This window comes from Megachile rotundata, chromosome 6 (genome assembly GCF_050947335.1).
Source record: "Megachile rotundata isolate GNS110a chromosome 6, iyMegRotu1, whole genome shotgun sequence".
Taxonomy (NCBI): Eukaryota; Metazoa; Arthropoda; class Insecta; order Hymenoptera; family Megachilidae; genus Megachile; species Megachile rotundata.
Genome location: NC_134988.1, coordinates 7,668,501 through 7,682,190, shown reverse-complemented (window position 1 = coordinate 7,682,190; position 13,690 = coordinate 7,668,501). Strand labels below are relative to the sequence as shown.

Here is a 13,690-nt window from a genome sequence, read left to right as displayed (position 1 = left end):
ATTCCAAACGCCCCAAATTCTAAACGCCCCAAATTTCCAAATTCCCCAATTCCAAGATCCCCAAATTTCAAACGCCCAAATTCTCATCTTCCCAAATCCCAAGCTTCCCCAATTCTCATCTCCCCAAATCCCTAGCTTCCCAAATTCTAAACTCCCCAAATTCCAAACGCCCCAACTTCTCTACTCCCAAATTTCCAAATTCCCCAATTCCAAGATCCCCAAATATCCTCACACTCAAATTCTAAACTCCCCAAATTCCAAACGCCCCAAATTCCAAATGCCCTAAATTCTCAAATTCCCCAATTCCAAGATCCCTAAATTCTTATCTCCCCAAATTCTTGTCTTCGAGTTAGATAACTTAGATAATTTTTACCCAAGTTAGATAATTGCTTACAAGACATAAATTATACAAGATATTAAAGAACACTTGAAACAGAAGTTATACTGTTTCGTTAGACCTACAAATCTATGGAAGTTGTTTTTGGAAAATTATTTATCATTTATTGTGTTGTATGAATTACATTACTGAATATCTATGGTTTTGCACGAATTCAATTATTGTAATTTTATGTTTCAGGTGTAGTTTGGGACTGCTACCCTCCCTCGTTCTTGTGACGTTGGCAATCACGACGACGACGCTTCATCACTTTGATATTTCAGGTAAGCAGTTGTTACAGGAGTGATTTAGAAGCAATTTTCAAAATTTACAATCGTGTTAATATGAAAATTTTTAATTTCACATATTTTTAAATTATGAAAGTTTACTTCATCAGATTTTCAATTTTCTGCATCTTTAAACATTCATATTTTCAAATTCATCAACTTTGTAATTTGGAAATTGGAAATTCGAACATTTATAAATATAGAAATTTTTCACTTTCATGTAACAAAATTATTAGATTGAGAACCATAACATTTTCAATATGGATTAACACGAGAATTTTATAATTTTTATTGTTTGCAATTTAATTGGCTAATAAATAGGTAATACGAATATGAAATTATATAGTACAGATTTAAAATAAATAATAAATAATGAATAATAGAAATGGAAATGGCACTAGAATTAATACAAAAGAAATTTTATATAATATAACAAAATGCAAATAATGTTAATATAAAAAAAAGTTAAAGAAATAAAAAAGAGTAAAAAAAGAAAAATGATGCTTCAATATATTATTGTAAAAGAGAAATCAATTATTTTGTTTGTAATACAATAAAGATTTGCATAATTTAGTTATATAACATCTACAAGTTTCAAAAAATATTTATCGAATTCATCAAGACCGGTTTTGATCTGTGCAAAAATCTCAGTTTTGGGATTTATATCTTTTTTTGACGTTCAAATACGACCGATTTTATTTTTGGATTTAACCTTTAAGTGGTTACTTAACACTTTTCGAATATTCTGTTCGAGGAAAAGTTGAGAACACGTGCTTCGATACTGTTTTATGATTTAGTATTGACTTCAATACTATAATTTTGTAACATTGTAATTTCAATTTTATCGTAATACTGTAACATTATAATATTAATATTAATGTTATTGTAATATTGTAATTTGATTCAACATTCATTTTCTAATGTAATATTATTTTAATACTGTTATACTTTATTTTGTGTCCTGAGCAAATCTACTTTCATATCAATCTCTAATAATTTGGAATATATTTGTAATAAATTTTCTGTATATTACTAATATTGTCTTTTGAGGTATTTTTATCAATTTTACGGCGTTGAAAAGTTGGAAAAGAGAAGAATATACCAAAATGATTGCTCTACAAAATATATTTGAAGAATATGTATTACGGAAATGATTATTACAAATAACTTGTAAGAAAATGAAAAACTATATATCACAAGAAATTACAGATGAATGTGTTACAGAGATGTGACAAAATATTTATTACAAATAAATTACTGGTGAATATGCAGGTGTAAACTATTCTTTTTCGACCGCCATACTTCTATACTATGCGCATGCGCACCTCCGACTTTTTTGATTTGGGCATTTAAATTGGTCCTCTGTCTCTCTCTGAGAGGTGGGTTTTCTTGTCTAGTGTCGCCTCTTGTTAATCTACTCTTTGCTAACGGTTCGGTTGTTCAGGTAGTTTGGAAAAAAATTCTAATTTTTAGGGACAAGTTTGCAGCATGACGTATTATGTACAAGATAATAATTCTAAAAAATTATTTAAAACAAAAAGGAATTGAATCATTCAAAATTTTTTACAAAGGATTTTGTTATATATTTTTTACAATATATTCAAGTGATATTATCAGAAACGAAGGACATTTATTGTACTACAAAAAACTAATAGTTCAGCGAGCTAATAATCGCAACAAATATTATTAGTACGTGAATATATAAAAACGTGCAGTTAAATTTGACACGGTCAATAATTGCATCATTTACCTTGGTTATAAGTCAACCGCTCACTATTTTCTCGTTTTCTAAACTTATTATTGGAAATGGGATTAAGAAGTAATTTATTACACAGCGATTTGAATTATTTAAAACGTTTCTTTATTATTCGCACGAGCTAGATCTGAAATAACAAATTGACACTGAACTGGTTTAAATAAAAAACTGGGATTAAAAACAATATGCAGTTTTAAGAATTTCTACAGGCTTAGTTCTAATTTTTAGAAATAATTGTAAATATGTGTTTGTACATTCTCTTATTTAAACTTGAACATTCTAATCAAATTTCTTTTCATATGCAATAAAAATAAATAGCACAATAATTTTCTTTAGGTAAAAACAGTAATGGAAGTATGATTTTTGTACAAATTATTTTCTTTAATAACAAAAGTATGATTTTTGTACAGATTATTTTTTTTAATATCAAAAGTATAACTTTTATAGAAATTATTTTTTTAGTAACAAAAGTATGATATATGTACAGATTATCTCTATGGAGTGGATCACGATTTGCAAGCAAGAGCACGTGCAGGAATCGAAGCTGAGAGGTTTACGTATCAAACGAGAGCTAGGTAAGTTTCATTATCGTTTCAATATTCATATATTATGTATGTCATTTTGCTACTGACAGATATTTAAGTATATTTGGCTACATTTCTTCACATTCATCCACATTGATTCACATTAATACACATTTTAGTATCTTCTGTTATGCTAAATTTTAGCTACCTTTGTCAAAATGAACTAAGTTCACTCAAAATGAATTATTACTTGATAATATATCAATGTATCAATGAACTGATATTCATTACTCGAAATGAATTGAAATTTTGAAAAATCACGGTTTGATAGACTTCAGACACGAGAAAAAATTAAAAAGACATTGATCCACGCTTGATCGTACTATCCAGATTTGTCACCATGTGCTTATCATTGATATGTATCACTGAAAGAGGAATTAAAACAGAGAGTCAACTATAATGAACAAGTAGAATAATTCGTAATAATTGCATTTTGTGAAAGTATACAATCATTACGAATGTAATAATAATATTACAATTGTAAAAACTACGTAAACAATTATATAAATCATTGTAATAATTTGTAATAACTGTACAGTATATCGTACACAATCATATATCCGTTAAAATATATCTGAACCGACGCAGGGAAAGATTCCATACACCAGGTAACAGCATTCTGGAGCGTGTAAAATAGTAACATGTGACTTACCCTATTTACAAACCTTCATACAATACAATTCGTTTTTACATAATATCTTTCGACAATCAGAAACTCCACGGTGCAGAAAGCGAATCACGATTACGCTAAGTTATCTCGCGTCTCTGTTACGAAAATCTCACCCAGCCGTTATTCATCGTCTAAAAGAAATGGCAAATTAATGCTACTGCTTAAGCAACGTTCGACTTTCAAGAAGGCCAACCTAGTCACGTGCGTTTCCCTTTAACGAGTCACTGCCTTTGAATGCTCCTTGCTGATTCAAGATTTACACATTTCTACCAAATTACCATAGAAAAGGTGTACCATCAAATTAAAAGGCCTGTTCAAACTGTAATTATATAATTTATTAGCTACCATGATGCACTACTACTGCACAGAACATTATTAACACACGTTAATATCTTGTATTTCCACCCTTTGCTTTGGTCACAGCTTCCGGCATGCTCTGTATACATCATATGCTTTATATCTTCGTTATTTTCCCAAATATCTGTAATTCTTTTCAACTCAGATAATGTGGTTGGAGAGTTGTAAACTAGTCTTTTGAGTAGGCAGACATTTTCTATGGCATTCAAATTTCACCTCTAGCGCTATACTCGAGCCTAACGTAATCGCACGGCCCTTAATCGCTCATCACCCACACAATTTATTATGACGATAGTAACAAATTGCTATGTGTATAGTTATCGACGTATTTAGTAATTTTGCATGACCTAAGACAATTTTCTATATGTGACATAATGTTATAGCCATGAAAGTGAAATTTTCGCACGTGGTCCTAAGTTAATGGTAAGGGACTTCGTTTTGAAACTTTTCGTCCACTGCGACAAACTCGGGTCTTATTTCAACAAATAACTTTGTGAGACTCAAATTTTTTAGGTTATAGTATTAGAAACAGTGTATACAAGAATCTGAAGGTTGAGATTTGATAAGAAAAGTAAATTAGAAATATTTTAGTGACGTTTTGTAACATAACTATTTCAATATAAACGATATATGTTTCGATATAAACATTTCGTGATATAAAAATTTGAAGGTTGAGGTTAGGTATAATGATTTAAACGTTTATTACAATATTGTGGTGACATAAACGTTCTGTAACATAACTGTTTCAATGATATAAACATTTCGTTATGTAAGCGTATTTCAATGACATAAACATTTCGTGACATAACTATTTCAATGACATCAACGTTTCATTCATGTTCGTAATAGAAATTGAGTAGTCATTTTCAGTATTAAGTAGTTACTTCCATAAATCTTTAACTACTTATCTGTTGTAACATTATAAGTAACATTTTACGATAATTTTATGTTATTTAGTCGTGTCTAATTTGTACTATTTCGAACTATGTTATTTAGTATGACAGCATACTATTCAAGGCCATAAAATGGTAGACTGTTGAACTTGCTTTGATATTAACTTCTATAGTACGAAAAAAAAATTCATAGAAACGTAATCTTGATATTTCATGGAAAAAGAATTTTTATCATTTGTTAACTTGGAAATTTGGAAATGTAAAAATATGTGATGTGCAAATTGGGATGTTTAGAAGTATAAAAATATAAAACATTCTAATTTTGAGATTAGAATAAACCAACCACCAATCCATCATTTTCAATTCCAACAAATATTAAAAATTTGTTCACATCATTAGAAATACTCATATACTTAGAACTATGAATAGTAAATTCGATAGAATATTATAAATACATTTAGTAAAATGTGTAAAAACATTTACTTGTTAAAAATTAAAATGCTAGCTAATAAAATTATAATCTACTTCAATATGACAATCAACATATTAATGTACACATTAACCCTCTATTGCATGAATTTGTAAAAGAAAATTTTTAAATATATATAGCTGTTACTCTACTTAACAATGAATATGGTCAAGAAATAAATAATAAAATTTTATTAAAAAAAGCTATTAGCTTTTTCACATAAAACCAACACTCGCTTCAGTATTATCTACTTAATTCACCACAGAACATTTGACATTTAAGTCCCGAATTGGGAAAGTGAATTAAGAGGCCAACAGGTTAACTTCATCGTTCGTTTATTTTTCAACTACACCTTTAATTTCAAAATAAGTACATATACGTCTGTAGACTGAATGTAAAATAGTAGATATGTTAAATGGTAGACTGAACGTTGCAATGTGGAAGTAAAAGAGCCAAGAGTATCAGGAAATGCTGCGGAGTGCAAGTTTACAAAGTAAAAGGAGAACGTTACGAAGCGAAAATAGCCATTGAACGAACAGAAGTTTCTTGCCTCAGGGGAACGTCACGAGATTCGCATGCTTGCCACCAGTCGGGTCCGTCTTTCTTGCTCCATTTTCTTTCTTTCTCCCGTCCGTACCGTTATAAACTTTTACTTTCATGGCCGAGAAAAGGAGAGTCCGATTGTGGCGCGTCCTTCCGTGGCGACAGGCATTTCAGCCACGAGGAAGGTTTCCCGTTCGACCATTACCGTTACTATCTCCTTTCCTCGACCTCAAGAAGGTCGCTGGCCGTGTTCGCGTGTGCTAATTCTCGGACAACACCATAAAATAACATCACAACCCGTTGGACCTGGACGTGATTCTAAACTGCATTCACCGATCGTTCCGAGGGCAACGGGTTTCAGACAGTTGCCTAATCTGATCGTTGCTCGTTTAACCTTTTAGGTTAAAAATTATGTTGGTTTTTGTCGCAAGTTATATGCTCTTCTTTTAGGTTTTTCGATTGATAACACTGTTGGTTCTAATACACTTTATTATTATTTATTCTATTTGCTATTCCATTAGTTATTTTATTAGTTATTCTATTAGTTATTGCATAAGTTATTCTATTAGTTATTCCATTAGTTATTCCATTAGTTATTTTATTAGTTATTGCATTAGTTATTCTATTAGTTATTCTATTAGTTATTCCATTAGTTATTCAATTAGTTATTTCATTAGTTATTCCATTAGTTATTCCATTAGTTATTCCATTAGTTATTCCATTCGTTATTCCATTAGTTATTCCATTCGTTATTCCATTAGTTATTCCATTAGTTATTCTATTAGTTATTCTATTAGCTATTCTACTACTTGTTCTACTAGTTATTCTACTAGTTATTCTATTAGTTAGTCTATTTATATAGAATTATCTTTACAACGTAAATTTGTTTTTATTTTTTAATAGCGAATCTATTATACATTTCTCTAATACTCATACACATACACATTTAGAAACTTTTAGCTAAAAGAAAGAGGAATAGTCAAAACATAAATTTCACCATTTTGAGATATACGAAAGAAGGTTGATGATCGTGCATCCGCAGCAATATGGCGTCTACAAAATTCTGACGAAGCAAACTCTTACTTCTTGTTCATGTTCACTAGTGAAGGGTTTAACGAACACAATGATTTATTACAAACAAAAGACATTCCTGTACCTATATTCGAAGAGAACAGATCAGTGATCAATCTTATAAAGATTCTTTTGTATTTCTTACGTATGTATTCCTGCATTCTTATTTTATCTTTAGGGTACCAAGATGGCGGGCCCTTAGAAACCCAAATACATTTATTCTATGCGATTTAATAACTATCAAAAATATTTGAGCACGTTGCGTTTAATTTTCCTGATGGTTTTGTTACACTGTTTAATAAATTTTAACATTCTTTCAGGCATAAATTGTAAGTTATAAACTTTCGCGTTTTGAATACGAATCAACAAACTATTTTTGATCAGCAGGTTCTGCGCAATGGACATACTGCGCATGCGCGTGAAGCATACATACATTGTTCTTTATTCGAAAATGTTTTTTGTCTTTTTCAAATAAATACTCTAACTTCCTCAATATTTGAGATTTAAATAATTAAGACGCGCAATAACTTTTTAGTACTATACACGACTAGTTTAAAGCATTCGATTGAATATAGTCCATTATTCTAAGAAAAAATTTGAAAATGTAGAAGGAAAGTGTTTATTCTATTTTGTTTTTCTTTATTATTGGAGGACGTGAAAGTAGTTGAAGAGAATGTATCTAATCGCTAACATTTTATGTATTTGTCTGTAAAAGTAACATTTTTCTTTATTTGTACTTTTGACTGAGTTTATGGTTTGATACAGATCGCTTGTTGTTGTACAATGTATAATATTACAAAGATTAATTAGTAAATGTTTAAAACCAACAGTTTAGCCATATTAGTCACGTTTAATATCTTTTAGTACTAATTATTTAATGCTTAATCTTTTATGTATTAAACGATAACAAAGATATACAGTTTTAATGAAAAACTTATGAAACATTTATGTTAATATTCTGTTTTAATATCAAAATTAATATTAGAATTTATTTGCAAATTTAATAGTTAAATTATTTACTTAAAATTAGTTTAAATATATTCTATTGCAGCATAATCTGTATTTCAAAGAATTTGTCCCTTAAATAAATTAAATAATAAAATATTTAATAATAAATATTTGATTAATAAATAATAAAATAATACAATTTGCCTGAATTGATCTTACTGTTAATATATTCACAAATGAAATTTCTAACACTATTACGTTTACATTAAAACGAAAGTACTCCAGTTTTATAATGCATCTTCTACAATGCAAATTAGTTCCCTGTTAGTCAGTTTTTATGCTGCATTCCACAGAAAACTGCCTTTTTTGTGTTTGAAAAGTGATCCATTTAACAGGTTAATAGAATTTGTGCCAAGGCTGAATTATGTGCACATCTCATTAACTTTTTCTTGGAGTCTGCTCATTTAAAAATATTTATACACTGAAGAATTGCATAATATGTTATGACAGTTTGGTTACATTGTATGTGTTAAGAATTTTCTACTGGAAAATCTACCGCACTGCTGTACAGTATGTGACAAAATTAAATAGAGAAAATAAATCATAACCTAACATTTATACATATTAAATTAATTTAATTATACTTATGGTATTTTAATAAATTAGATGTTGAATGCATGTGGTATATTTACCTGATGGTTATTATAATAAGGCTTGATCATTATTGAAAATGAAATTGAATCAAATTTAAGATACTAACCTAACCTCAACATAAGTGATATATTGAAATATTATACATTAACTATTGACTGTATGTGGTATATTTATCCTATGGTAAATATGGTTTTTATTATAGCAAAATTGAATCATGCTTGGAAAGTTTTTAAGAAGAAATGAATTCAATTAACTAGGAATATTAACATAACCTCAATCTAATATATTGAAATAAATAGAACAATGACTACATATAGTAAATTTAGCCTACAATGTCCATCATAACAATATTACCCATTATTTAAAGCTCTGTTTGAAGAATTTGAATTAATCTAACTAATTAGAACACTAACCTAACCTGAACGTACTTAATATACCAAAATGAATAAGACAGTGGTCATCCACAGTATATTTACCTTACAGTATCTATAATAACAATCCTTGGCCCTAAGCAATCTTGAAGAAGCTATATCAGTTTAAGAACAGTAAACTAACCTCAATGTACTTTGAATATGAAAATAATAGAGATAATTGGCACAAATTAGAAAAGAGGTTAGACGAACATCATGGAAGATAGATTGGTCACGGGAACCCATTCTACGGTTCGCTATGTCTTTAGATTTCACTCCATTAGACTTTTACATATCTGTGAGGAACTGTGAAAGCTGTTGTACATCTCACAATTTACAACAACGGATCCATGGTACATTTACTGGGCTAAATCAAGATGCACATAAAATTCAGAGAGTGTTGAATTTAATCTCACTGCGATATCAAGCTTTCATTCGATACAAAAGAAGGTGTGTTCAAAATGGAAACATAACTGAACCTTTTTGCAGAAACATGTAGATGTTACATTACTTACTTTATTACTTACATTATTTTGTGAATCCATGTGTAGATATTACATGATCACATAGATTCCTAATTTTGTATGTTAACAATATTCGAGTATTTTATATAAATTTAGTATTTTGTATATGATAGCGTAACCAAAGAGTAGATATAAGAAGAGGCGACACTAGACAAGGAAACCTCCTAGAGAGAGACAGACAACCAATTTAAATGCCCAAATCAAAAGAATCGATGGTGCGCATACGCATAGTATAGAAGTATGGCGGTCGAAAAAGAATAGTTTAAACCTGCATATTCACCAGTAATTTATTTGTAATAAATATTTTGTCATATCTCTGTAACACATTCATCTATAATTTCTTGTGATATATAGTTTTTCATTTTCTTAGAAGTTATTTGTAATAATCATTTCCGTAATACATATTCTTCAAATATATTTTGTAGAGCAATCATTCTTGTATATTCTTTTCTTTTTCAACTTTTCAACGCCGTAAAATTGATAAAAATACCTCAAAAGGCAATATTAGTAATATACAGAAAATTTATTACAAATATATTCCAAATTATTAGAGATTGACGTGAAAGTAGATTTGCTCGATTTAGATTTCCCGCTCGTTTGTACAACCAATTTAAAGGGACGTTTTCGAGAGATCAAAGGTGTCGAAAGTGTCGCCTTTGCTTTAATCTATGGTGAAACTTTATTTTAGAGTATTTTCATAACGAAGAGTATTTCGTTAAAATTACAATAATGTCTTGAAACATGTTGAGGAAGAAATCGAATTAGTCTTGGAGAAATAGAAGAAATGTAACTTCATAAAGGAATGCACGCGATTTTGCATCATTTAACTTTGCAACACCCTGTATATAATCTTCGTCAAATTCCTGAAAGATTTCCCGAAGAATGTCGAAGAAGAAGTTGAATCTCGAAGGAACGAAAGAAAGGTACTAGTTCTCCTAGAAAAAGGAACGCAATTCTTACTGATTTACTTTTGCATCTCCCTTGTATAGCCTTCGATAAATTACTAAAAAATTTCTTGAAATATGTTGAGGAAGAAATTGAATTACTCTTGAAGGAATGAAAGAAATGTACTACAATCCATAAAGGAATGTACGCAATTATGCATCATTTAACTTTGCAACACCCTGTACATAATCTTCGTCAAATTCCTGAAAGATTTCCCGAAGAATATCGAAGAAGAAGTTGAGTCAATCTCAAAGGAATGAAAGAAAGATGCTAGTTCTCCTAGAAGAAGGAACGCAATTTTTACTGATTTACTTTTGCATCTCCCTTGTATAGCCTTCGATAAATTACTAAAAAATTTCTTGAAATATGTTGAGGAAGAAATTGAATTACTCTTGAAGGAATGAAAGAAATGTACTACAATCCATAAAGGAATGCCCGCAATTATGCATCATTTAACTTTGCAACACCCTGTACATAATCTTCGTCAAATTCCTGAAAGATTTCCCGAAGAATGTTGAAGAAGAAGTTGAATCAATCTCGAAGGAATGAAAGAAAGGTACTGGTTCTCCTAAAGGAACGCAATCTGAAACTGGTGGTTCGCGGTTGCTATCGCCGTCGTGAAACGTTCACCAAGATTGGCTTCCTTCCTGTTGCTGCTCGACCATTCCGTTCGACTCATCAGCAATTTCTTGCTCTTGAATGCCTTCTCTTTTTACGTCCGATAGAAAGTAACCACGGTCGTTTTAATTGCAAGGGGCAGGGTCACTTTTTGCTTCTTTCCTTTCAGTTTCTATATTCCATTCGGGGAAACCGCCCGGGGCGCTCCAATTAATCTCTCGACAATTATTGCATCGCTGAAATGTACGTATAATCGAATAAACAGAATTTTAAGCACGTTACACTTTCACGGTGTACTGTCACACGTTACAATTACGTGCTAATTAGATATAATTATTGAAGCGATTTTACTGGATATTTAGATTGGTTGGATAATTGTATGTACGATCTGAGGAAATTGTGGGGTGATTTGAATAATTATCTTTTGCAAGGTTTTTGATTTTCGATATTTCTAAATTAATTTCTTCAAATTTTAATCATTGAAATTATCAAACTTGCAACTTTTAAAGTATCTATTTATGAAGTCAACAAATTATCCAACTTTCAAATTGTCATATTATCAATTTACCAAAAACTGCAAAATGGCTACCATCGTGGTAAATTATAGGTTTGTTCAAAATCTACATTGACGTGCTCAATCAAAGTATCTACTGATGTCTGAATATCAATGTATCTACGATTATACATAGTAGTGTGTATCTACGATTATAGTACTGGTCCTATTGGCAGGGAAAATTGTTGAAAGGAGAAATTACAAGAACAGGAAATCATTATACAAAGCGAGTACCTTCACTCGCATATGATGGAATCGTTTCCTTATATCACAATTGCAACAGTTGCAATTTAAATAAAATATCAAAAAAATAACATTGTAATTAAATTTATACTACATTTTTCACCCTCTTACATATGCACATTTTCTAAAAAGAGATCGATAAAATCAAACGCATAATTTTGAAAGTAACAACGCAACTATTATAACGACTTCTGTAGATTTATTAAACAACAGTTTAAGATGCTTTCTCATTTCTGAAAATCTATAGTTTAATGATACTTCAGTTGAAGTTTAACGATTTCTTAAAATTCTTCCTTTAAATATATTTAAACTATATTTTGAACTGAAGCTCATACTAAAAACTAGCAAAAGAGAGGAGTGTTTGAACTCCAATCTGAATTATAAAAACTAAGTTTAAACGAGGTCTGAATTATTTATTATTAAAAAATAGACGCAAGGGGTTCACAGAAATGGACCGTTTAAACGTAGAGATGCGATTTGCTCGATTATTCTTTGTTCGCATTATAGTCAGCCTAATTGATACAGCTTCCAGTGTTTGATACAATGTCAGATACTGTTCTCCTGTAGCGATTCGTATAACAAGCTATGCTTTACTGTGCGAAAGCCAATTTGATTTATAGACATGCACACGCACCATAGACAAGTTCTTATTGTTGGAGATTTTACAAGGCTCGCATGACTCACGCGTGAATTATACTTCCTCGTTAGCCGATGTATCACGAGTCGTTTGTAGAAAAATATCTTGCATTTTTTCCCATTTTTGCATCAATTTTTCTCTCGTCTCAACCCGTCATTTCTTTACGGAAGTGGAGGCTCGTTGCGATTATTCTCGTCACGACGGCTATAATTGGAATTGAATAATTTCTGTGTTGACATGGGGGTCATTCTTGGATAAAAGGAAACACGCATTTGCGGCCAGTTACATCGCAATTCGGTAGATAAACACGATTAGGATCTTTTAAAACTGTTCACGTATTAATTTCATGAATTCATGGTGCAAATTGTGTGATGACCAATGTAATTCCATTTTGAACTAATAATTTATGCATAGCTAATAACCTAGAAACGAAGAAAATCTGTTAGATCCTACATTTTTAAACGTCTGATCATTAGCTAACTCTAAACACTACAAAAGAAATCAAACACAAGAAATGTAACTCGCATAAATCAATCGAACATAACCGAGTTAATAAATGGACATACAAATGGTGAAAATTGTGTGATGTAATTTTATTCTGAACTGATAATTTACAGACAGTCTTTTACATTCAGTTGTACGTACTAAATTCATAGGTACCTCTAGTTTTTACTTTATGTATTAATGATTTAATATAGATACTTTTTTTTGTTCTTAATATTTGCTAGTATTTGGTAATAATGTTACAGTGTATCATAAAATGTATTTCTGTTTCAGGTACCAAAATAGGCCAGATTCGAGTGACGCTCCATGTAGAATCAAACAGGAGAGGCCTTGCCCGCCGAGCAAATATCGAACACCTTCCGGTACTTGCAACAATGTCAGACATCCCATTTGGGGAGCGCGTGGTGCACCTTTCTTGAAACTACTGCCACCAGCATATTCTGACGGTAAATATATTGTATCAAGTTTTAAACTTACACATATTAAAACTATTCATAACTTTGAATCTTTAAATTTCTCAGATTTAACAAATTTAAAAATATCAAATTTCAAACTATTATAACTTGGATAGCTTGGAATTTTTACACCGTTTATCTATAATTATATAAACTCTTTATGTATAATATGTCAAGTTATATCAAATTATAT

At 30.4% G+C, this 13,690-nt stretch overlaps 1 protein-coding gene across 2 annotated transcripts in view; it reads left to right on the top strand.

Moving 5' to 3' along the window:
* LOC100880086 (uncharacterized) overlaps positions 1-13,690 on the top strand; it is a 59,579-nt gene that overhangs the window by 30,391 nt on the left and 15,498 nt on the right. For both annotated transcript variants that reach the window (XM_003705528.3, XM_076532991.1), the window contains 3 exons: positions 578-660; positions 2,907-2,994; positions 13,316-13,488. In XM_003705528.3, the coding sequence (XP_003705576.2) occupies positions 578-660; positions 2,907-2,994; positions 13,316-13,488 (344 nt within the window). The remainder of the gene's footprint in view (positions 1-577; positions 661-2,906; positions 2,995-13,315; positions 13,489-13,690) is intronic.